The 25,665-nt window shown below is 36.4% G+C and overlaps 1 protein-coding gene and 1 pseudogene across 14 annotated transcripts in view; one reads left to right on the forward strand and one right to left on the reverse strand.

Annotated features, from left to right (window-relative positions):
• HERC1 (HECT and RLD domain containing E3 ubiquitin protein ligase family member 1) overlaps positions 1 to 25,665 on the forward strand; it is a 179,807-nt gene that overhangs the window by 17,529 nt on the left and 136,613 nt on the right. For all 14 annotated transcript variants that reach the window (XM_045810686.2, XM_045810698.2, XM_045810694.2 and 11 more), the window contains one exon: positions 23,122 to 24,077. In XM_045810686.2, coding sequence (XP_045666642.2) covers positions 23,148 to 24,077 — 930 coding nt within the window. In that variant the 5' untranslated portion in view covers positions 23,122 to 23,147. The remainder of the gene's footprint in view (positions 1 to 23,121; positions 24,078 to 25,665) is intronic.
• Positions 16,857 to 17,134, reverse strand: LOC123800810 (SOSS complex subunit C pseudogene; annotated as a pseudogene).

The following is a 25,665-nucleotide window of genomic DNA, read 5'->3' on the forward strand; positions in this document are numbered from 1 at the left end:
TTAATCTAGAACAATCCTCTGCCTGACATTAACTTTATTGAAGAATCTAGGCCATTTTTCTTATATAATGTCCTACAATCTGAATTTGCTGATTATTTCTTTAAGATTGTATATTCAGGTTAAACATTAATTGCATGAGCACTATATAGATGTTGTGTACTTCTAACATCACCTCAGGAAGCACTTAATGGCATTTTTTTTTTTTTCCATTTTAGGTGATGCTAAATTTGAGCACTTGTTTAAGGTGGTGACTACTACAAGACCAATTCATTGTAAATGCACATTTTCCCCCCTTTGTAATTAGTAAGTAATCTAGGGGTGGTATTTTGAGATTGTGTAAAAATCATTTCTTCCACAACCTTTTCCAGTGGTCTTGGCATCCATGGGAAGATTATCCTTACATGGATAATTCTTTTCTTTTTTTAATAAAGAAATTCTTAAACAATATTTGCACATAGTAAGAAACTCACATGGAACAAAGGAGGTAACAGCAAAATGCATGTGTCCCATTCATGTTCTATTTCCACTTTCCAATTTTTTCAGAATTAACTGTTGCCAGTTTCTTTGTTTATCTTTTCAGAAGTTCTAAACCCCTCCGGTCATGCATTGATTCTCTCATTTTTATTTCTTTTTATACGAATGGTAGACACTACAGAGTGTTCTAAATCTTTTTTTATTACATTAAAGTAACATTTATCATTTAAACCATTTGTGAAGTGTACAATTCACTGGCAGTTAAAGTGTTTACAATGTTGTGTACCCATCACTGCTGTCTATATCCAAAACTTCATCATCACCAACAAAAACTCTGCGCCCATTAAATAATAATTCCCTCTTCCTCTCCCCCACAGTCCCTGTACCTTCTTTGGTACTTTATCTGTGAATTTCCTTATCCTTGGTGCCTGACAAAAGAGGAATCATAAATTTGTTCTTCTGTGTCTGGCTTATTTCACTAAATACAATACTTTCAAAGTCTGTCCATGTAACATATATCAAAATTTCATTTCTTTTCATGGCTGGGCAATATTCCAGTGTGTGTGTGTGTGTGTGTGTGTGTGTGTGTGTGTGTGTGTGTGTGTATGTGTGTGTGTGTGTATGTATACATCTCTATATAACATGTTTTGTTTATCCATTCATCTGTTGATGGACACTTGGGTTGTTTCTGCCTTTGGGCTACTGTGAATAATGCTGCTTTGGGCATGGGAATATAAATATCTTGAGTTCTTGCTTTTAGTTTCTTTGCATACATACCTAGGAGTGGAATTGCTTGGTCTACATCTTAATGTATTTTTAACTTCATGTATCATGGTTATCATTCCAGTTTAATACATTCCAGATAATTGTAGATCTTCCTCATTTTAATGATTACCTTGATTCCCAGTGTAGGTGTATTCATTTAATCAATTCCGTATCGGTCGACTTGAGGTTGTTTCCCCTTTTGCTTTTTTACCTTTTTTTTCTTTTTGCTATTCTAAACAAGGCTGCAATGAATAGGGTATTCTTAGTTTAAGCAGTGCCTTATTTTTTAATTAAAACTGCAATGTGAAAATGTTGATTGAGCCTAGTCTCATTAAGTATACCTTTTCAGTAGCTTTAAAATTTATCATTTCACAAACCAGATAACGTTATTGCTCTTCTATTTTAGGCCCTCATGTCTCAACTCAAGTTTTAGGGTGTCTGTTGTGTCCTGGCTACTCTGTCCTTCTCTTCATTCCCTTAGTATTATCTGTCGCTCCTGCTGGGTAGCTTTGTTATGTAGTGTTGTCATGTTGTATTGTAATTATTCACATATCCTTATCCTCTTCTGGGTTCTGAGTCCTTTAGGAGCCCTGCGCTTTGTGTGTACCAGACCTTCCTACTATAGAGAAATTTGCATATTCTTGTCAAGTTGCTAGTAGTAATAAATTGAAATGCCTTTGTTAAAATTAACATATAGTTACAGAAATGTTTTTAAAATATGCAGATAGGACTGACCTTAGTTCATTAGTGAAGGTGGTAGGAGTACATCCCTTTGTTTTCTTTTTGGATGAAGAGATAAAAAAATTACTTTGGAGCTAGTTAATATTTGGTACTATTAAGCCCTCCCCTCCATATCTTTTGTTATCATTAGAGCTTTCATATAGTCTTCTAAGTTTTTTTTCTCCTCAAAATCATATTCACATATCCTGAGATTATGTGAGGAGCTAGCCATAGTACCCTTTTCTTTCATTTTAGCTCTGTCTCCATTTTTTATTTAAGGGAGCCTTATAAGAATGAGTTCTTGAATTATAAATTGGATAAATTTACCAAAAGATGTTATGATTGACATGACTTGGGCTTTAGATGCCAGCAGATTGATGGTTCTAAAGAAGGGGGAGGAGGTTTTTTCTATAAACAGTATATGATGAAGACCACTGGCCTTCTCAGGCCTCTCAAAAATCTATTATTGTTGAAGTGTATTGTGGTTCATGGTTCATGGCCTCTAGTCAGCTACAACTTAAAGGTGTCCTGCATATGCTGATTTCTCTTTTTATTTCTGGGCTAATTTTATCTATTTGCATAACAGCTTGTTGAACTTGGCAAGTGGCATAACTTGCTTTACTCTTTTGTCCCCAAAGATTCTTTCATTAAAAAGTGCATTGATCTTCTAAAAACTGCCCAAGGTGGCTAGCAGACATAGTTCGAAATCATTACATTGAAAGCAGAATCATTAAATACATAATTTGCTTATAGCTAGTTACCACACACTTTTTGTAGTAGAACACTGTAGTGTTGTATTTTTGTTTATTGCATTTTGCCAACGAGAGTTACTGTATTTCTAATGTTGTACTAACTTCCATGATGGAATGTGAAAGATGGAACTTGAAATAGTTCAAATTATTTCCCTTTGGGGGATTTGTGGTGAACAGTTAGAGTCTTATACAATGTAATACTAGCGTTTATTTTTACAGTTTTCAAAGTACTTCTATGTAAGAGACATGGAAATTCCAACATGGAAAAAGATAATTTGGATCAAGGTTATTAGAACAGGTGTAATGGTGTGTGTGTGTGCGTGCGGTGGGGGGTGGTGGTGGTGGTGGTGGTGGTGGTAGGATCTGAATTAGTACCTGAAGGGAGTATAGGATTTGTTAGGTAGAGAGGAAAGGTAGGCATTCAAGGGGGCAGCAACGTGACTAATGGTGCCGGGGTAAGGATGAATACATTCCAATTTAGTGATGATAAGGATTGGGGGGAATGCCTGCCTGAGTAGTGCAGAGGGCTGCTGAGGAGCATGGAATGGTTAAGATGATAGGATAGAGGGAACAGTGGATTATAAACCTTGGGAAGCAGAGTGTGGAATTTTAAGCCCAGGGAGCTATATATCACTTAGGGCCCTGGCAGGAGATAATTTTCTTTTCATTCTCTGATTTCCTTCTAATGCCTCTCATTGTCCTAACCCACCTGGCAACCAGGGGAGTTTGGACAGTGTAATCCTAGAGGTCAGCCTCAAAAGGTACAAAGCAGATCATGGGAGGATAGAGATTAAGTTTGTGTGGGGAGACTGGGGTCAAACAGAGAATGCCTAGCCCAGAACCCATTTTAAATTACTGTACATGTGTAAGCAGAGGAATATTATACTGAAAATGCTGTTGTAAGAAGATTTGGTTTACTGGATTTTGAGGGTCCTCTAAAAAAAAAAAACTCTCTCCAGGCAGAGTTTCAACTTATAACAAAAAAAAACAGAAAGCAATCTCTTATTTGATTTATCTTTATAGCCCTCCCCATGGGCTATATACGTAAAAAAAAAATTTTGTAGACTCATTAGATCAGAATTCATCTACTACAAAGGGTTCCTGAGTCTCTGCAACAAGAAAGGTAGGATGACGATGGCTTAAAAGGGACAAAAGAAGACAATACCGAGTACCAGTTTTGAAAAGCTTAAGTCTGGTTCTACAGTGAGTGGGTTAGTGGTAATGAAGACAAGTGCACAAATAATAAATCAGGCAGAGGGTACAGATGTTATAATATGTGTAAGCAAAGTATTACGAGAGTTATAAGTGTTAGGAGGAGGAAGTGATGAATTCTGTATTGGTGAATAAAGTGATTAAAACACGAAAGTCTTCATGGAGTTGAAATGACCTTTGAGATAGGCCTTTGAAGGAGAAGTATGGATTGTGACAGGTAAAAATTAGATAGGTGAGGACAGTCAGGTACAAGGAATAGCATGAATAAAAGCACAGAGGTGGGAAGTGTTTGGCTTTTTCAAGAGTGGGATATATTTAGGGGAGTTGTGGAAGATGAAATTGCAAGGCAAGCTTGGTTCCCTCTGGATGGACTTAAGCCCACCACAATGACTTGTATTCAGTTTCATAGGAAGTGGTAGTGCCATTGACTTCTTTATGGGCAGTGATGAATTGGTTAGAACTGAGCTTTAAGATTAATCTAGCAGAAGGAGGTAGATATAGGAGCCCATTACAATTTCCCAGGGCAGGTTATAAAGGCAGGGTGGGGCCAGTGGGAATATTAAAAGAAGGTGGAGAGTAAAGGAAAGGCCTGAGTCAAAGATTACAGGACAGTCTGATTCTGGGTATTTGAGTGATGTAACAGAAGGAGCTGGTTTTATAAGGTTTTGTAGGGAAGGGGGGGGAGCATGAGGAGATAGGAAAGCTGGACTAGATGGTGAAGTTAATTTTGGATATGGTGAATTGAGGGTGGGAAGCATTGACATTGTAATGAGCATCAGACATTTGAAAACATAGACTGCAGAGGTGCTGGCCAGAGGCGTGGATTTGGGAGTATCTGAATAGTGATGAGGAGTTAAGCTTTCGCAAGGAACAGAAAGGGTTGATGTTAAAAAAAACAAAAAACAAAACAAAAAAACCCCCCCACCAAGTATTGCAAAGAAAAAGAGGTTTCAGAACTTTAAGACACTTCAGTGGACAAGAGGAGGCAAGAATATGTAAATTATTGTTATTTGTCTGTCTATTCATCTGTTGATGGACATTTGAATTTCTAATTTTTGGCTATTATGAATAAAGCTGCTTTGGACTTTGAGGTCTAAGTTTTTATGTGGGCATGTGTTTTCATTTTTATGGGCATATCCCTAAGGAGTGGAATTGCTTCATATATAGTAAGTACAGTGTGTTTAGTTTTATAATAAACTGCCAGCCAGTTTTCCACTTTACATCACCACCAGCAGTTTATGGGAGTTCTAGTTGCTCCACATCCTCATCCATACTTGATATTGTCTGTTTCTTTAAATTTAGCCACTTTAGTGCATTTGTAATAGTATCACTATAGCTTTAATTTGCATTTTTTTCTAATGATGAGTGTTGAGAATTCTTTTTTATGCTGTTTAGCCACTTATATATCTCTGGTGAAATGTCTGTTCAAATTTTTTGTTTATTTAAAAAATTATGTTTTATTGAGTTGTAAGGGTTCTTTTTATGTATTCACAAGTCCTGTGTTAGATACATGTTTTGCAAATAGTTTCTTTCAGTTTGGAGTTTGCCTTTTCATTTTCTTAACAGTGCTTTTTAAAAGAGCAAAACTTTTTAATTTTTATCGAGTCTATTGTATTGATTTTTTGAGTCCTATTTAAGAAATATTTGCCTAATCCATGGTTACTAAGACTTTTTCCTGCATTTTCTTCTGAAGATACCCCCCCCCCCCCCGCCCCGTCTCCGCACCCCCCCCCACCCAGAGAGAGACTACACACTTGTGCTCCAGAGCTGGGTGGGGTGGAGGGGGGAGAGGGAGAGAGAGAATCTTAAGCAGGCTCCACGCCCAGCATGGAGCCTGAGGCAGGGCTCAATCTCAGGACCCTGGGATTATGACCTGAGCCGAAATCAAGAGTTGGTCACTTAACCCACTGAGCCACACAGGTGCCCCCCTTCTAGAGATTTTTATGGTTTCAGCTCTTATATTTGGGTCTGTGAACCAGTTTGAGTTGATTTTTGTATATGGTGTGAAATTAGGGTTGCGGTTCATTTTTTTCCCATATGTATATCCAGTTGTTCCAGCACCCTTTGTGGAAGGTTATCCTTTCCCCATTAAACTCCCTTGGCACTATAGTTAAAAATTAATGGGCCATATATGTGTGGGTCTGTTTCTGGACTTTTAGTTCTGTTCTGTTGATCTGTTTTGACACCAATACGTATGTCTTGATTACTGTAGCTTTATAACAAGCCTTAAAGTCACATAATGGAAATTCCTCAGTTTTGTTCTCTTTCAAAATTGTTTTGCTATTCTCAGCCCTTTGCGTTTCTATTCTGAAGATTTCTGATAAGGACTGTGAAAATTATTTTGTTGTTACCCAATTGGGATTTAATGACTTAGTGATCTTTAGAGGAATGGCTGGGAGGAATGGATTTTATCATAACAACAGGATTCAGAGTGAACTGAATTGGCACTTGATTGATTCAAACCTTCTGAGGTTTTTAATTTTCTAAAATTTAGAGTGATCCAGAACATGCGAAACCACCATGTCAGTGATAAGCAGCAGCATGATTTAGTGGTTAAGTGGTTGGGTATCAGACTGCTCTGGTTTGAATCCTTACTCTATCAATTACTGGCAGGGTGACCTTGGGCAAACTATGTTTAGCCTCTCTGTGCCTCCATGTCCTTTCCTGCAAATCAGAATAATAAGAATACTTATTTCAGAGTTGTTCTGAGATTAAGATAATACATATAAAGGGTTTAGCACAGTGGTCGGTGTGCTCACTGAATGTTGGCTACTGTTACTGCTGTGTTCACTTAGAGAGTGTTAGAAAGCTTCACAATTTGATGAATTCACTTGTAGGTACTATTTAGTCTACCCCTGTGTTCAAATCCTTCAGCCTGCTTCATTTATTTCAGTTTTAGAAAGATAGCGGTAGTGCTGTTTGGTTTCTTTTCCAGTCCTTTGTTCGTTTTTCCAGCTCCACTTTTCATTGGTGAGTTTGGTAATTTATGTATGTAATTAAATTTGGATTTGTGCATTGGGCCATGAGTGGAAAAAAGAGCAATTGGCTTTTAGTGGTATAAATCATTGCTGTAAATTAAACAAAACAAGACAACAGCAGTTTTTTTTTTCTTTGCCGGTGTTTAGCTGGTTCATCAGGATTGTGAATTGGTGGTTCTTGAATACCAGCGAAAATCCATTAGTTTGATTTGATTTTGTCTAGAGTTCTTTACTTGCTGAATAAGCAGGTCTGCTTCCGGGTTTATTTGACTAGTTCTCATTATTGATGTAGCTAAGCAGTTTGCTAGCAAACTCAGCAAGTCTCTTCTTTTTCTAAGTGTACTCGTTTTGTAAATAGGGATAATAACAACAACAACAAAAAAGCTTTTTCCTTCTTATCAGCTGTTTAATTTTGTGCAGCTAAACATTGAAAGTTTGCATGGTTTAATGAGAACCAAAATCAGTAAGCCTGATGAAGCCCACTAGAAGGGAAGCACTTGGGGCACAGGTGGGGAAAGCTGGATCACAGTGTGCACTTAATTTTCAGTTGCAGAACTTTCCAGATGGGCTGTGTCCCTCCTGCACTTCCTTATTTAATGCTCTTGATATATATCCTTACTGATGTCTTTTTTTAATGAATCTCTAAATTCATAAATTTAGAGCTTCATAAATTAATGGGTGCGGATGTGGCAGAGGAGTGTTGGTGAATGACAAGTTCAGTTTCAGCGTGTTGAATTTAAGATTCCTTTGGAACGTCTTAGTGGGTATATCATGTTAGCAGTGGATGTTCAGGTCTGGAGGCTCAGGAGAGAGAATTTGGACTATACTCATTAGCATATGAGAGGTAGGTGAAAGCCTTGGGAGTAGATAGAATTATTCTAAAAATTATATACAGTGAGAAGAAGAGACTGAAATGGACTGAAGATGGAATTCACGTGGTCTGTCCATGGTACTTCCACAGTTGAAATCAGTTCTTTTAAAGTGCTTCCATTATGTATCAGCTCAGAATAAGATACCTGGGTTTAAACTGGATTCTGTATAAATAGTAAACTACATAGATGCAGATTGCTCATCATAATTCAGCAAATATTTATTAAGGTCCCTCTATGTGCTTTACCTTCGCTAAGCACTGAGGTTGTAAGTATCTTTGCCCTTATGACTTTATAGATTAGTATGAGAGGAGGCTAAACACATAAGCACCCAAATAGTATACCCCAAATCGCAAACTGAAAAATGCTGAGAAGGTAAGTACTGGGTACTGTGTGAGCATTTTAAAAGAGGGACCTGCTCATGTGGGTGCAGTTGGGGGTGGCTTCGCTGAGGAAGCTACTTCAACTAGCAGTTATTGAGTACCCAGTATATCCCTGCACTGCTGTTTAAACTGAGATCTTGTGACTAGACATTAACTGGGTGAAAGAGGGTGGAATGGAGAAGGCAGGCTCTAAGTAGAGGGAACTTTATGTGCAAAAGTCCTGTAATAGAAAGCAAGGAGGGGCGCCTGGGTGGCACAGCGGTTAAGCGTCTGCCTTCGGCTCAGGGCGTGATCCTGGCGTTATGGGATCGAGCCCCACATCAGGCTCCTCTGTTGTGAGCCTGCTTCTTCCTCTCCCACTCCCCTTGCTTGTGTTCCCTCTCTCGCTGGCTGTCTCCATCTCTGTTGAATAAATAAATAAAATCTTTAAAAAAAAAAAAAAAGAAAGCAAGGAGCATGATTCCTTCTAGAAATTAAATATCTCAGTTATAGCGTATAGAAGGGAGAGCAGGGAAGAGAGGTCAATTCTTGGCCTTTTCAACCATTGAGAGATTTTGTTCTTTAGAGTAAAACTATTGAAAAGCTTCTGGAAAAATGTTAACATTTTTTCCCTTTTTTTTAAATAATAATTTTTTATTATGTTATGTTAGTCCCCATACAGTATATCTTTAGTTTTTGATGTAGTGAAAACTACAAAACATTGCTGGAAAAAAAAACGATGTTGGGAAATATTCTTTCCACTAATGTGTGTGTTTAATTTTTTTTAAACAAAAAGTTAACAAAGTCAGTTTAAAAGGGAAAAAATTATTCATTATATGCAAATAACTTTGTTAAGTTTTTGTTTAAAAAAATTAAACACACATATTAGTGGAAAGAATATTTCCCAACATCGTTTTTTTTCCAGCAATGTTTTGTAGTTTTCATTGTACAAGTTTTCCACCTCCTTGGTTAAGTTAATTCCTCAGTATTTTATTCTTTTTGATGCTATTATAATTGGAATTGTTTTCATAATTTTGTTTTCAAATTGTTCATTATTAGTTATAGAAATGCAACTGGTTTGTGTGTGTGTTTGACTTTGTGTCCTGCTACTTTGCTGAATTCATTTATGAATTCTAACAGGGTTTTTGTTTGTTTTGTTTTTTGGGTTTTTTTGTGGAATTACTAGGGTTTTCTACGTGTAAGCTCTCTGTAAACAGAGACAACTTTACTTCTTTTCTTCTACTTTGGATGCCATTTGTTTACTTTTCGTGCCTAATTACGCTGATTAGAACTTCTAGTACTGCCTTGAGTGGAAGTGGCGAAAGTAGACATCTTTGCCTTGTTCCTGATCTTAGAGGAAAAGCTTTCACTATTGAGTATGGTATTTGCTGTGGGTTTTCATATATGGCTTTTATTATGTTGAGGTAGTTGCCTTCTGTTCCTAGTTTGTTGTTTTTCCCATGAAAATGTTTTGAATTTCATCAGACACATTTTCTGAATCAAGATGAACTTGTGGTTTGTTTTGCCTTCATTTGGTTTCACAGAATCTTGAGCCAGACTTAGGAATAGTTCCTGAAACTTGCCCTCAGAAATTCTCTGACCTCTTCTTGCTTCTCTGCATTTTTAGTCTTGCTTGTGGCTATGCTTGGGAATGTAAGTACTTACTATCATTTTGTAGTATTCTGTTGTTTCATGACCTTCCATCTCCTGCCTTCTCTCAAATTCTGTATTCTTTGCTTTCAAAGTCCCTAGTTTCTCATCAGTCTGACCTCCACTGCTACTTACGGAGGTTGTGATAACTTTCAAGGGCTTTCTGGATCATTGCCTCCTTTGGATACTTGTGGCAAGGAAACATACTATACTTACAATTCAGACACACTTAAGTTCTTCTGCATTTTTTGAAGTTCTTCTACACTTCTTGACTTTAGTTCTACACTTTTACACTTGAGGTTAGGGGCTGGGTATAGATATTATATGAATAATAACTATATCTGTGGTTGGAGATAAAAATAATAGGAATGATAATAGCCACCATTTCCCAAAAATTTATATATCGAAACTGAACCGAGGAGAAAGGTGTGTAGAAGAGGTTGTTTCTCTTGAATTACAGTTTATAATTTAGTTGTACAACTCCTAAATTGAGTTTTAGTCAATCATTGACTGAAGTTAACTTGTCTGAAAGTTACTCTTTTGGTAGCTAATACTATTTAAATGTAGACATTAGTTGTAATTAATTTGTTAATTTAAAAAACACTGTAATATTTTAGGCTGCATGCTAGGGAATTAAAATTGAATAAGACAGAGTCCCCAACCAGGGAAGTGCATTATCTATTAGGGTTAGAGTAAAAAAGCTCTGATTAATTATACTTCAGAGTGAGAGGTATCCTGTTAGAGAATTAGAAAGCCTAGTTTTCAAGTTCTGAAAGGTCTTGCATGGGAGAGGGTGGAAGAATATCAACTGGAAAGTACCTAAATTCCTGATTATAAGGAGGTAGTTGCTGGTGTAAAGCAATTGGCCTTTACATGGTAAGCCAGTAGCCTTTTGAGGCTTGAAACAAGAGCATAACAGATTTGTAGAAAGATGGAGGATGAACCAGAGTTGGGGAGAACCTGGTATCAGGGAGTTGAATAAGGAAGCTACTGTAATGGGTCAGCATAGAGAGAATTTTCAATTAGATGTACAGTTCTGACTCCAATTCCACTTTTGATGTGTGGGTTTTAGACAAAACCAGGCAATTTTTGGACACCATCTGATTGTCCTACAATTCAACTCAATATGACACTGTCTTTGGAGATAGGGTCAGGTCCCACAGGTTAAGGGTTCAGTCCTTGAAGACTGCCACCCCCCCCATGTTATATTGTCACCTATACTTCTTTTTTTTTTTTTTTTTAAAGATTTTATTTATTTATTTGACAGAGATAGAGACAGCCAGCGAGAGAGGGAACACAAGCAGGGGGAGTGGGAGAGGAAGAAACAGGCTCATAGCGGAGGAGCCTGATGTGGGGCTCGATCCCGTAACGCCGGGATCACGCCCTGAGCCGAAGGCAGACGCTTTAACCGATGTGCCACCCAGGTGCCCCATATTGTCACCTATACTTCTGACCAGCTGGCTGTAGATTGGAGGTTCCAGTGACCCCTCTTTGGGTTTGATTAATTTGCTAGAAGGGCTCACAGAACTCAGAGAAACATTTACTTCCTAGGTTACCAGTTTATTATGAAAGGATATAATTCAGGAATAGCTAGATGGAAGAGATGCAGGGGGTAAGGTATAGGGAAAGAGAGTATAGAGCTTCCATGCCCTTTTGGAGCATGACGCTCTCCCTGAGTCTCCACGTGTTCACCAACCTGGAAGCTCTCCATACCCTGTTTTTTAAAGATTTTCTTTTTAAGTAATTTTTGCATCCAAAATGGGGCTTAAACTCACAACCCGTAGATCAAGAGTTGCACGCGCCACTGACTGAGCCAGCTAGTGCCCCCCCCCCTTTTTATGAAGGTTTCATTACAAAGGCATGATTGATTAAATCATTGGCCATTGGTGGTTGAAGTCAATCTTCAGTTCCTTTCCCCTCCCCAGAGGTCAGAGGGTGGGACCGAAAGTTCCTACCCTCTAGTTACAATGGTTGGTTCCACTGGCAACTAGCCCTTATTCTCAGATATTTTCCAAAAGTCACTTAATTAATGTAACAAAAGACACCTTTATTACTCTTATCACAGCAAATTCCAAGGGTTTTAAGGAACTTTCTGCTACGAATGGGGACAATGGCCAAGTAAATATATATTGCTTATTATAAATCACAATGTCACAGCTATCATCCTTAGGCACTGATTACAAAGGTGAAGATGGGGGGGCTTGGCAATACCAGACTTCTCCAAAAGAAATTCTTTTTCTCACCCTTGATTCTTACTCACATCCACCCCATACTTAGAATTAATTTTTCAGGGGAGTGATACTATGGGGTTGTGGAAATAGTGCTGGACTTAGACTCTGGAGACTTGTGTTTAAGTCCTGATTCTAATATTCACCTTTTGTGTGATCTTATCAAATGATATAACCCCCCCACCCCAGTTTTTCAAGATCTAATTGTGGATCTAATATGTGGATAAGGGCACTAAAGTAGGACTAAATCCAGTAGTTTCTAATGTAAATTTTTTTAATTTTAAAAATTAGATTGAAATGTAAAATTCACAAGCCTTTACTGAGGACCTATTAGATTTGACATACTTCAATTATCATAAAAAACCGTAAGACAGTAACAACATGAAATAAATATTTAATTTTCTAAAAATTAAATAATTTGGGGACACCTGGTTGGCTTTGTCCTAAGAGCATATGTCTCTTGACCTCAGGGTCGTGAGTTCAAACCCCACATGGGACGTAGAGATTACTTAAATAAAACTTAAAAAAAAGAAATAATTTGATGATACTGTAACCTAGTATAGTGTTTGTATTCTTTCCAGAAGTGGGTAGACTAATAAAATCCAAATTTATATGTTATTAAACATTTGGGTTTTATTTTATTTTGGGGCGAGGTTATTTTAGATATAAAGGTCCATAGTATTTTAGAACTGGAAAGGACTTTGGAGATTATTTCCTTTGATTCCCTTATTTTATAGATGAGCTCTTGGGAGTAAGCAGTTTTGCCCAAGGTCAATTCTGGGTATGTAAACTGACTTTAACATTTGAAAATGTTGGTGGATTGAATATGAAGATATAAACTTTGTGAACCTCATATATTTTCTTGGAGTTTCAGGGAAAATGAAAAAATTAAATCAGTTATTAATTATTATACCTTGCCCCAACTGGACAGTTGCTTATAATAAAACTACACCAAAAAGTTGATTGAATCAACAATTTTGCTTTGTTTTTGAACAATTGTAGGATATCAACACTGGAGATACTATAGCTAGTAGGTAATAAAGCTTTGAAACAGATGGTTGGAAAACTAGCTTTTTGTATAATACTGTATGTATTTGAAGAAATAATAACTTTATTTTGTGTCTTAGGGAGAAGATTAATGTATTCTAATTTTTCACATTTAGAGAGGATCTGCTGGTTGTAACTGATGTGAATGGGGCTTACAGCTTGAAAAATTCAGACATCTCAGTTGATATTAGTTTATTAGTGGCTTAACACTGAAGGAACCAGAATTTGTAATTTGAATACCCTGGATGAATTTTTTTTATCCTTTTATTTGCCTGCAACATAATATATTAAAAAAGGAAATAAATAGGATTTATCTAGTAGCTCAAAAGTTTCATTGAAAATGTTCAGTCTGATGCAGTATTTTGTTGTTTGAACCTTTCTCCATTGATGTGAATTATTTCCAAAACACCATCCCCTTATCTTTGGCAACTCTTGCTCTCATGATTCATTTTTCTGTTTTACAGAACACATCATCAGAATATACCCAGAGGTTTTGTTTGTGATATTTATGTGTGATATATATGCAAAATATAAAACTATTTCAGAGTGTCTGAGGTAGCAGGCTGATGAAGATATCAGCTCTAAGGTATTTGTCCTATAACTGTAGATTTCTCTGTGCCTGAGAAAGGATAAAATACTGTTAAACCTGTGTTATTTGATTTTTGTTTTCCAAACCTGTGTTATAGTTAGAAACAAGACAGATAAAATCAATCCTTTAAAAAAAGAAATTTTTAGGTTTTTTTTTATAATGGTTTTTGTAAAAACAAGCCTGCTATAAATTAAAACAATAATGGGATAGTGATGATAAATTTTGACTATATTGTAATTGAAAACAATATGATCATATTATCTTTTTTGCTTTAGCTTTTTTTGAGAAAAATTTAAGACCGAAGAGAAGTACAAGAATAAAAAAGGGCTCTCCTATGTCTTCTGTCATTTAACACTGTTAAAATTTTGTCAAGTACATGTAATCATCTTAAAATTAAAGAATGGAAACATACACAAAGTTGATGTCCTGTTCGGCACCTGCCATCCCCCCTAGGCAATCACTGTCATGAGTTTGGGGGTCTGTCCTTCTAATCTTTTTTAAAGATTTTATTTATTTATTTATTTATTTATTTGAAGAGGGGAGTGGCCGAGGGAGAGGGAAAAAAACTCAAGCGAACTGTGCACCGAGCGTGGAGCCTGATGCAGGGCTCAGTCTCACAGCCCTGCGATCATGACCTGAGCCGAAATCAAGAGTCAGACGCTTAACCAACAGAGCTACCCAGGTGCCCTTGTCCTTCTAATCTTTTTAAAAAAGTACTTTTATATACATCTCCACATACACCTACAATCTATATATATTTAAATATATTTTTTAAGATTTTATTTTTAAGTAAGGTCTACACCCATCATGGAACTTGAACTTAGAACCCTGAGATTGAGAGTTGCATGCTCCACTGACTGAGCCAGCCAGGAGCCCCTACAACCAATATTTGGTAGAGATAACAATAAGGAACAAAATAATAATGATCGTAATAGCAGTTTACATTTATTGAGTGTGTACTATGTTCCAGGCAATGATTCTAAGAACTCTGTATGTGTTATCTCATTTAACCCCCATGATAACCATAGAGGGTTCTCTTTATTGTCCTGTAATTTATAGATAAGCACTTTGAGCCGTGGAGAAATTGAGGAACTTGGCCTTGTTCAATAGACCGTAAGTGATACAGCCTAGATTCAAACCTAGCCAGTCTGGCAGACTTTGGTGCTTTTACTTTTTTTATTTTATTTTTTTATCTTTAAGTAATCTCTACACCCACCGCGAGGCTTGAACTTAGACCCCTGAGATCGAGAGTTGTATACTCTACCTGCTGATCAGGCAGGTACCCCTGGTGCTTTTACTTTTAATTTATGCAGTATAACTCCTCTAGTGTTGTTTTTTGGTGTTCCTTCAACACTAAATCTTGTTTTGACAATTAGAAGATTTTATTAGTTTTGTTGAATTGCATGTGTTAACTTTTTTATGGTATAAATTTTATAATTTGGCATCATCTGAATATACCACATTTTAGTTATCTCTTCCCTATTGATGAATGTTTAGGTTTTTCCCTATCATAAGGAGAATGTAATGAAAATCCTTAAACATGTGTCCTTGTAGATTAACACCTTTATTATATGCTAACATTCATCCTGTACTTACTTTTCATATGTGCTTGGATCTCCTTCTGGATGCTCAGTTCTCTTAATATTTTCTGATGTGATACTGATGTGTCAGAACCACATTTGGTTATTGTAGCGTTATAATTTTTAATATCTGGTAAGCCAGGACCTTTCTCAGTTTCCAGTTTTTTTTCAGAGATCTTTCTTTCTCTCTTTCTTTCCTTTTTTGCAATTCCTATGTATTTACTTTTACAGATAACTTTAAACACTTTATCAAGTTTTAGGAAAGTCCAGGGTGATTTTGGTTGATACTGAATTAATTTTATACATTAACTGAAGGAGAATTGACCACCTAAAATGTAGATTCTTCTTTTTTTTTTTTTTTAAAGATTTTATTTATTTATTTGACAGAGACAGAGACAGCCAGCGAGAGAGGGAACACAAGCAGGGGGAGTGGGAGAGGAAGAAGCAGGCTCATAGCGGAGGAGCCTGATGTGGGGCTTGATCTCATCACGCCGGGATCACGCCCTGAGCCGAAGGCAGACGCTTAACTGCTGTGCTACCCAGGCGCCCCAAATGTAGATTCTTAATAAGAGCATTGCTTAAGCTATACATTTATTTAAAGAATCTCTTTTGTTCTGCAGTAGAATTTTATCTATTTTATTAATAAAATTTTTGCAGCTGTTTAATTTATTACGAGGTATTTTATATTATTTGTTACAACTCTACAGTTTTTTTCTCATATATTACATAATTCCTGGTTATGTAGTTATTTAAAGATACTTTTGACTTTTTTTGTCTTGTAACTTTTTAATAGAATTTAGTCACATTTATAGTGGTGTATGTTTATAAAAGATATTTAAGACTGGTTGGTAATTTAGGCTTAACTTGGGTTTTCTTTTAAAATTGAGAATAGGGAACTAATCATGAGTTAACAAAGAATATTTTCTGGTTGGGGGTGCCTGAATGGCTCAGTTAGTTAAATGCCTGACTCTTGATTTTGGCTCAGGTCATGATCTTGGGATTGTGGGACTGAGCCCCACCTCAGGCTCTGTGCTGAGCAGGGAACCTGCTTAAGGTCTCTCTCCTTTTGCCCCCCTCACCCCTCCTTGCACGTGCTCTCTCGCTCTCTTGCTCTCAAAAAGGAAAAAGAAAGAAAGGATATCTGGGTATGTTGACTGTAAAATCAGACGTACACTGACGTCAATTCCATAAATAGCAAATATGAATGCAACTTATTTAAGCCTATTGGTTTATATTTTTAAAGAATACCCTTGTTTCTTTAAAATTAAGTACTATAAATGGTTCTTTAAAGTCTATTGTGGAAATAATATACCTAGTCCAACTTCTTGAGGACTAAGGGTTGAATTTATGTAACCATCCAATTTAGAGTTTGATTTAGAGTTAAAATCAAATTGAATTACAGAAAAGTTACAGTCGCAGGTAGCATGATCAGTTCCTCAGATAATACAACTTCCAAACCTCTCATCATCCAGATTACCCTCATTTTTGCTTTCACTTACATATACCTTTCTTTTAAGGAAGCACAAAATTTGAAAGGTTGCCCAAATTCTGAGTCATAGTTTGTATTGCACTGAATGATGTAGCTTTGGCATTTGATATTATGAAGTCACTTACACTGCAAATATGTTCTTCATTCTGGGTCAAGGTGAGGCAAAAGGGGAAGAAGGAGATTCTCAGGTAGTCTTGAGTTCTGAAGCATCCAGATGAAAGTGCATGGTGCAGTGTGCGCTGCTGCTCAGCACGGTCCCGGAAGTCCTTATTGAGGGTCTCTGAGAGCACTGTGCTAGCTCTAGAACGAGTTGTTGACAGTTCTGCTTTAGTAGTTTTCTTTTCTCTTTGTCCAGTTCTGCCAAGATTGCAACTTCTGTTTTTGTTTTGAAAACCTTGTCCTGAAGGGTTTGCAGCCATCTTCCTATTTTCTGTTTCAACTGTGTTCAGGACAGTTGGTGAGCCGGGTCGTGAGAGTGTGGGACCACCCCACAGTTGGATCACAACTCTCCAAAGGGGATGTGACTGCTTAGAGCTAGATACTTTTGAGTTTTGATTTTTATTTATTCTGTAATCAACTACCTCACTGTGATAACGATTTCTAGAATACTGTACGATACTTATTTTTTTGTTCAATTGCATTATTGATAATAGCAGTGAAAGTGGGCACTTGTCTTATATTTGACTCTAGGAACCAGTGCTGCTAGTGTTTTTCTTCTGTTTTGTGATAAGAAATTTCTAATAATTTAAAAAAGGAAACCTTTATCCTTGCCTTATTACTAGATTTTTATTGGAAATTGATGTTGCATTGTGTCAGCTGCTTTTTTAACATCTCACAATATAACATGGATTTTGTTAATGTTAATAGATTTGCTCTGTTGCTCCATCATTATATTCCTCAAATAAGCCCACTCAACATGTCATGTGTTAACCTTTTAATATACCGTTCCACTTTGCTTGCTAATATTTTAGTTGTGGATTTTTACAAATACTTTTTACAGGGCAGTATTGTAATTGTATTTTTTGTGCTTTCTTGAGTTTTGGTATTACTCTGTTGACTACTTAAGAAGAGCTGAGACTTTTTCCTCAATGCCCTGAGACATTTAAAGTAGTTTAGGAATTGTCTGTTTCCTGAAGGCATAAAAAGATTTCTCTTAAAACATTCAGAGCTTGATTTTTGTTGTTAGTTTCTTTGAACCTCATTACTGATTTATTTCACTAGTATCCTAACTGTGTTATTCCAGCTCTCTAATTCGTTGTAAATTATAGACAGTTGGTTTTCTTCAAATGCATCCTTCATTGAGGACTTACGAAATATTAGACACTGTGCTAGGTGCATTGTATGATTTTTATCTTCCAAATTATCGGTTTTGACTCATTGTAGATTATAGAACTAAAAGGAAAGTCATTGGCTCATTAAATGTTTTCTCACATTCTGAACTTGGGTTTTTTCTTACGATTTTATATGAACATATTTATGTTTTCTAGTCATTCTGATTCATTTCTATTCTTTAAATACTCTTTAATATTCTTTAAATATTCTTTAAATACTTTCTTTCCTTTGAATTCACAATTTGATGAACCTGGAATGGCATCTTGTAATTTTTTTTGACCCCTCAGTGTCATTCTTGATGTATATTTGTTAGTATATTTCTTGTATATTTGATTGTGCACTGCTGATTCTGCCTTCTTTTGGTAACATATCCAAGTTCATTTTGGCGAAGCGCACTTCCTGCCGTACTTGTTTTCTTTTTAAAAATAATTTATTGAGTCAAAATTCAAATAACACGTAATTAACCATTTTGAAGTGAGTAATTAATTCGGTTGTACTTAGTGCATTCACAGTACTGTGCAACCACCATCTCTGTCTGGTTCCAAAACCTTTTCATTACTCTAAAGTAAAACCTCTCCTACTGTCAGTATTAAGCAGTTTCTCCCTATCTCCCACTAGCCCCTGACAACTACTAACTTTTTTTTTGTCTCTATGCATTTGCCAGTCCTGAACATTTCATGTAAATAAAATCCTACAATGTGTGACCTTTTATGTCTGGCTTCTTCACTTAGCATGTATACAAGGCTCTGTCATGTTATTGCATGTATTAGTACCTCATTCCTTTTTATGGCTAAATAATGTTCCATTGTATAGATAACAGTACATTTTGTTTATTCATCTGTTGATGAATTTGATGATGGCATTGGGTTGTTTTTACTTTTCAGTTATTATGAGTAATACTGTTATTGAATGCTCCTGTACACGTTTTCCTATGAACATATATTTTCAGTTCTCTTGGGTATAGACATAGGACTGGAATTGCTAGGTCATATGGTAACTTTATGTTTAACGTTTTGAGGAACAGGCAAACTTCCATAGCCGTCTTTCCATTCATATTTATAATACTGAGTATCTTATGTTTTATCTTTTTCTTTCCTTGATTAGGAATGGTTGATTAGGTTAGCTGATCATTTTTTTCCCCCACTAAGAATCACCTCTGAAATTCAGATATCAATCCTATTGGTTTTTTTGTCTTATTCATCAGTTATTATTATATTTATTATTCACTTTTTAAGCTTATTTTTTTCTAATACTGAATTGAATTATTCATTTCAGTCTTATGTACAAATGAAGTATTTTAAATCTTTGTATTTTGCTTTGGGTCAACTTTGGCTACATTTTGTTGATACATAATGATTTATATACTTTTCTAGAAATTGTGAAATCCTTTTTTTCTTCCCCTTTTTGTTTAAAAAACTGTAGAAGAGCATTTCTAAAAATTTGGCTTTTTCTTTGTTTTGGGTTTCTTTATTTAAAAATGGATTTTTTTTATTTGCTTTGGTAACAAATGCACATATATGAAATTCAGAAGGTTATGCAGTGAAAAGTAAATAACTTTCCTACTCCTATCTCCCAGTAACCCAGGTCCCCTCCCCTCAGAGGCAACTAATATTTTTAGTTTTTTGTGTGTGCTCTTCCAGAGTTTTATGCATTTATGAACATACATGCATATTTAAATCTTTTTAAATGTAAATATTACTATATATGAATTATACTATACATGAGTACATTTTTTTTTCACTTAATGTATCTTGGAGATAGTTCCATATTGTTCTGTAAATACTTTTTGGTTTTACTGCTTTATCGTTAGAAATATGGTCCAAGTTATACCTAAATTTTGGAATTATTTCTTGAAATGTAGTTGGTTTTTAAAGATTTTCTACTGGTACTAGTAAGATATTTTAGAATATCCATAAATTTTTAGTGGTTTGGAGTACATAGATGATTTTAGGACGTCTGTGAAACCTTTGGAATTTTGCTCATATTTTTATGAGTATGTGCATAAGAATTTTATTCTTGGGGAGTCAGAATCCACAGCTTTCATTAGATTCTCATAGGGATTCATGGTCTGACAATAGATTCAGAACTAATGTGGTTTTGTGTAGAATTCAATTTTTCCTTCTCACTGTTAGGGAAGAAATTTGTGGAGATAGTTACTCAGCTGCCATTGTCCTCAGCTGTCTTGGAAGTCCTGGATTACCTAATAAATGGTGGTGACATAACTAGCCATACGCCTGGAAACAATAAACATGAAACAAGTTTTACATGTAGAACTTATTATAATTCCAAATGAATATAGAATTTATTTAAATTCCATGTGGATTAAAGACTTGTGTTAAAAAAAAAAAAACAACAAACAGAATACCTCAAGAAAGTCCCAAGTGAATACCTGTATTATCTAGAATTCATGTGTAATCTGGGTATGAGTGCGTGGGGGTGCTCTTTTAACCAAGAATGCAAAGCAGAAGCTATGAGAGAGATGTGTGTGTATGCAAAAGATAGACTTAAAGAAATATTTGCAGTGTTGAGGGCAATGATAAAATACAGAAACCTTTTAAAAGTTGACAAGAAAGCTAACCTGATAGAAAAGTACATGACTAGAAGGTCATGAACAGGTGTTTCCCAGAAGAGTATATCCAAATGATCGATAAACATAAAATGTTCAGATTTATTAGTAATCGGGGAAATTGAAATTAGAGCAACAACATATGCCTTTACATCTATCAAACTAGCAAAATTAAAAAGACAAAATTACCTATGGGTTGCAGGGATGGAGGTAAATAAGGTACTTGAATATCCTCTGCACAATGTGGTTTTTTTGTTTTTGTTTTTGTTTTTGTTTTTTTTAAACAGTGTGGGACTTGAACTCACAACCCCGAGGTCAAGACTTGAGCTGATATCAAGAGTTGGACACTTAACTAAGTGAACCACCCAGGTGCCCCTCCTCTGCACAATGTTTAATAAATAATTAATAAATAAAGTGGGAGGAGGCTTATGTTTTGTTTTCCCCTTCTCAAGTACATACTTTCTAAGTATCTAATGAAGATAATTAAGCATAGTAATCAATCTTGAGAAGGGAAGTGTCATCAGATTTTATATTTAGAATTTAATGGGGCATACTGAGAAATAGGAAACTCCTTTTAAATAGTCTGGGATCACTATCACTTGAACTCTTTCTTGAAGATTACCTATATCATGGCAATAAAATGCCCTTCAGTATTTGAGGATGTTTTTCTAGTACCAGCTGTTACGACTTCCATTCTGTGGACTTAGTCCCCACCTCCCCTGCAATAATTTATGATGAAAATTTCAAATATATGGGCAAGTTGAAAGATTTTTAAGTGAAGACACACATACTCACCACTGAGATTCTACCATTAATCTTTTAATATTTTTGTTTTATCGCATACCTACTCATATATATGGATGTGTATAAAGATATATTACACATCAGTGCATCTTATTTTTTGATGCATTTCAAAATAAATTATAGTTATCAGTGTACTTCCCCCCCAAATATACTTCAGTGTGCATGTCAACTAGAGTTCAGTATTTATTGAGGTAAAATTCACATTCAGTGAAATGTAAAAATCTTAAATGTGTGTTTACTGAGTTTTGATAAGTGCATGTGCCTGGGTAATTCAATATTATCACCACCTCAGGGAGTTCCTTCATGTTCCTTCCCAGTTTATTTATGCTCTCACCTTCTAGGGGCAACCATATTTTTATTTAAGTCTTTTTACAGGCCTGTGTTTTCTTTTGGGTAAACCCGTAGGGAAAAAATTGCTGGGTCATTGAGTAGAGATTAGTTTTAGTTCTATAAGAAAGTATCAGTGCTTGTTCCCTTTCACAGTCCTGCAAATGATTTGTGAGAGTTTTGGTTGTTCTACATCCTTGCTAACATTTGGTATTGTCAGTCTTAAACAAATTTTAGCCGTGCTCCTGGATGGGTAATAGTATCTCTTTGTGGTTTTAATATGCATTTTCTGATGAATAATGATGTCGAGCGCTTTTCTTGTGCTTATTGGCCATTCATATATCTTTGGTGAGTTTTGTTCAGTCTTTTGACCATTTTAAAAATTAAATTGTTTTTTTATTATTGAGTTGTAGGCGTTCTTTATGTACCTTGGATGCCAGTCCTTTGTGGGATATACATTTTGTGAATATTTTATCCCATACGACTTAGTTTTTAAGTACTTTAAAAAAAAAACACCAATACGGAATACTCACTACATGTTGGAATACACCAGTTAACAAAATATACAAAAACATTTCTGCTCTTCTGGAGTCATTGTGGTTCCTCCATACAGCCAGAGAGACTGGTAGGAAGGCTCCTTAAGTGAGCCAAGAGGTGATGGCTTGAGGGGTAGGGTTTTAGCAATGAAGGGAGTGAGAACTGTTTGGATTCTGGATATATTTGAAAGTAGTGCTGACTAATTTGGAGTGTAAGAGGAAGCAATGAGTGGTGACTCCAGGGTTTTTGGCCAAAGGAGCTAGAAGGATAGAGTTGTCATTTATTGAGATGAGGAAGTCTACAGGAGGATCAGGTTTGGGTGGGAATGGTGGTGGTGGTGGATTAGGAATTCAGTTTTGAGTATGTTGAGATGCTTATTCGCTATCTATATGGTGAGGTCAAGTGTGCAATTGTATATGTGAGTTTGGAGTTCAGGGAAGAGGTCTGGGTTGGAGATACGAATTTGGGGGAGGTGATCAGCATGTAAAACCCACTGTTACACTGACAGTGGGACCAGAAACTGAAGAGAAAAGGTACTCAAATCACTAATTTTTAAAATAAACTTTATTTTGGGATAATTTTAGATTTACACAAAAGTTGCAAAGATTATGTAGAGTTCTCTTATGTGTCCTTCTCCCATTTTCCATTAATATTAGCATCTTATAACTGTAGTACATTTATGAAAGCCAAAATACTAATACTGGTACATTTCTGTTAACTGCAGTTCAGACTTTGTTTCACCAGTTTGAAATCGCTGATTGTAAATAAAAGATGGAAGTTAGAAACATGTTATGAGTCATTTGTGTAAGTTTTTGACTGCTTTTTCATCTCCCTTTATAGAACTAATGGCTGAAGAGTAAACCACCATGGCAACTATGGTTCCACCAGTGAAACTGAAATGGCTTGAACACCTCAACAGCTCCTGGATTACAGAGGATAGTGAATCTATTGCTACAAGAGAAGGAGTTGCCGTTCTGTATTCTAAACTGGTCAGCAATAAAGAAGTAGTACCTTTGCCCCAACAAGTTTTGTGCCTCAAAGGACCACAGTTGCCAGACTTTGAACGTGAGTCTCTTTCAAGTGATGAGCAGGACCACTACTTGGATGCCCTTCTTAGCAGCCAGCTAGCGCTAGCGAAGATGGTGTGTTCAGATTCCCCGTTTGCTGGCGCTCTTCGGAAACGCCTGCTTGTACTCCAGCGTGTCTTTTATGCACTTTCTAATAAATACCATGACAAAGGCAAAGTGAAGCAGCAGCAGCATTCTCCGGAGAGCAGCTCTGGTTCAGCAGATGTCCATTCTGTTAGTGAACGTCCCCGGTCAAGCACTGATGCACTTATAGAAATGGGTGTTCGAACTGGTCTAAGTTTATTATTTGCACTTCTGAGACAAAGTTGGATGATGCCTGTGTCAGGACCTGGTCTTAGTCTTTGCAACGACGTTATTCATACTGCAATTGAAGTTGTCAGCTCTTTGCCACCATTATCTTTAGCAAATGAAAGCAAGATTCCTCCGATGGGTTTGGACTGCTTATCACAAGTGACAACATTTCTTAAAGGAGTAACTATTCCCAATTCTGGGGCAGACACTTTAGGTCGTAGATTAGCTTCTGAGTTGCTACTTGGTTTAGCAGCTCAGCGAGGCTCTTTGCGGTATCTTCTTGAATGGATAGAAATGGCTTTGGGGGCTTCAGCAGTTGTAAATTCCATGGAGAAAAGCAAACTACTATCAAGCCAGGAAGGAATGATCAGCTTTGACTGCTTTATGACCATATTAATGCAGATGAGGCGTTCTTTGGTATGTACTATGAATCTGTCTTTAATTTAATGTGTAATAAGCTGTCTCATTCCTCTTTTGACGTCTTTCATTTACTGCTCTCCAATACCAGGAGTTAGGGAGGAAGAGAGTTAACCTTTGTTGAGTGCCTGCTACCAACCAGGTGCTTTATATGCACTGTCTGATTCAATTATCATGTTAATATGTGAGTAGATATTATTTATCCTTATCTTAAGGATGAAGAAACTGTGGTAGTTATCCTAAATTTACACATCTATTTGGCAAAAGAACTGGAAGTAAAACATATACTAATTAAGCACTTATGGGGCAGATGCTGTGTTAACTAATTCTTATAACCCCAAATCTGTCTGCAGAGCTCATGTTTTTTCTGACTACTGCAGGTGGCTTCTACTGTATTTGTGTTAAATTGATTTATTTTTTCCCATGAAGACCTACCTTAAAGTAGATAAAATATAATAAAGTAGTAAAATATAATAAGTTTATATTGTTCGATTCCTAGTTTTCTCTCTATTTGCCTCTTTCATTCCGGGACAAGTACATCTAGTCAGGAGGGGCCTCCCTCCATAGCCTCTGTGGTTATATCCTATAATATAGCTTCTTATTGTGATGAGGGTACCCCAGAAAACTAGATTGCTTTCCACAGAATTCTGGGTCTATTCTGGGGAAGAATCTTGTATGTTTGATTTAGTTTGGCTCTCCTTAAAGTCACCATAGGCCTTATTAGATTGAATTTAATTAAATCTCAGATTGGCTTTAGGGGAAAGGAATGGTTATTAATTGAATTTTACGTTTATTATTCCTTCTTGCACAGTAAGTGATAGAGTCTGATGCTCTTGGTCTCCAGAACCCACGTTTCTTATACTTTACAGTGTTGTCTGAGAATTCAGAAAATAGGTATATATCCTCTCCTAGTACCCTGGACTCCAACCTGACCTGATCTTCCCTGCCTTAAGTTTCTCTACCCTTGAACAACTGGGACAAAAGTTACCCCCAGGCTAGAAGTTAAAGGGAGAGACACATAACCATCAACTGACTACCTGACGTGAAGCCTAACAAAAATGAGTTCATAGTTTTTATTTACTTATGTGATTCTTAACCTTCACTAACGATACACATGTAGTAATTGTGTTTGAATGGTAGTTCACAAAATACTCCTTAACTTGTATTTAAATAAAGAGAAGGGAAATAATGTCAATGTATATCTCTGAATTCTAAAAGAATATACAACAATAAAAACACCATTGGCTTTTGATGCCAGTAGGTGTTTATTTAGCACTGTGTGCCAGATACTGTTAGCCACTGAGTTTAAAAGGTAAATGAGGTGGCTCAGTCAGTTGAGCATCTTCCTTCAGCTCAGGTTGTGATCCCAGGGTCCTGGGATTGAGCCCCCGAACCAGGCTCCCTCGTCAGCTGGGAGCCTGCTTCTCTCTCTCCTTCAGGCCTGCTGCTCTCCCTGCATGTGCGCTCTCTCTCTGTCAAATAAATAAATAAAATCTAAAAAAAAAAAAAAAGGTAAATGGGCTTTGTAGCATCCATGCCTTCTGCCAGCTCACAGTTTAAGGAAAGACAGATGCACAAACATTTCAAA

This window comes from Ursus americanus, chromosome 28, assembly GCF_024610735.1.
Source record: "Ursus americanus isolate L20-20 chromosome 28, mUrsAme1.1.p, whole genome shotgun sequence".
In the NCBI taxonomy this organism is placed as follows: Eukaryota; Metazoa; Chordata; class Mammalia; order Carnivora; family Ursidae; genus Ursus; species Ursus americanus.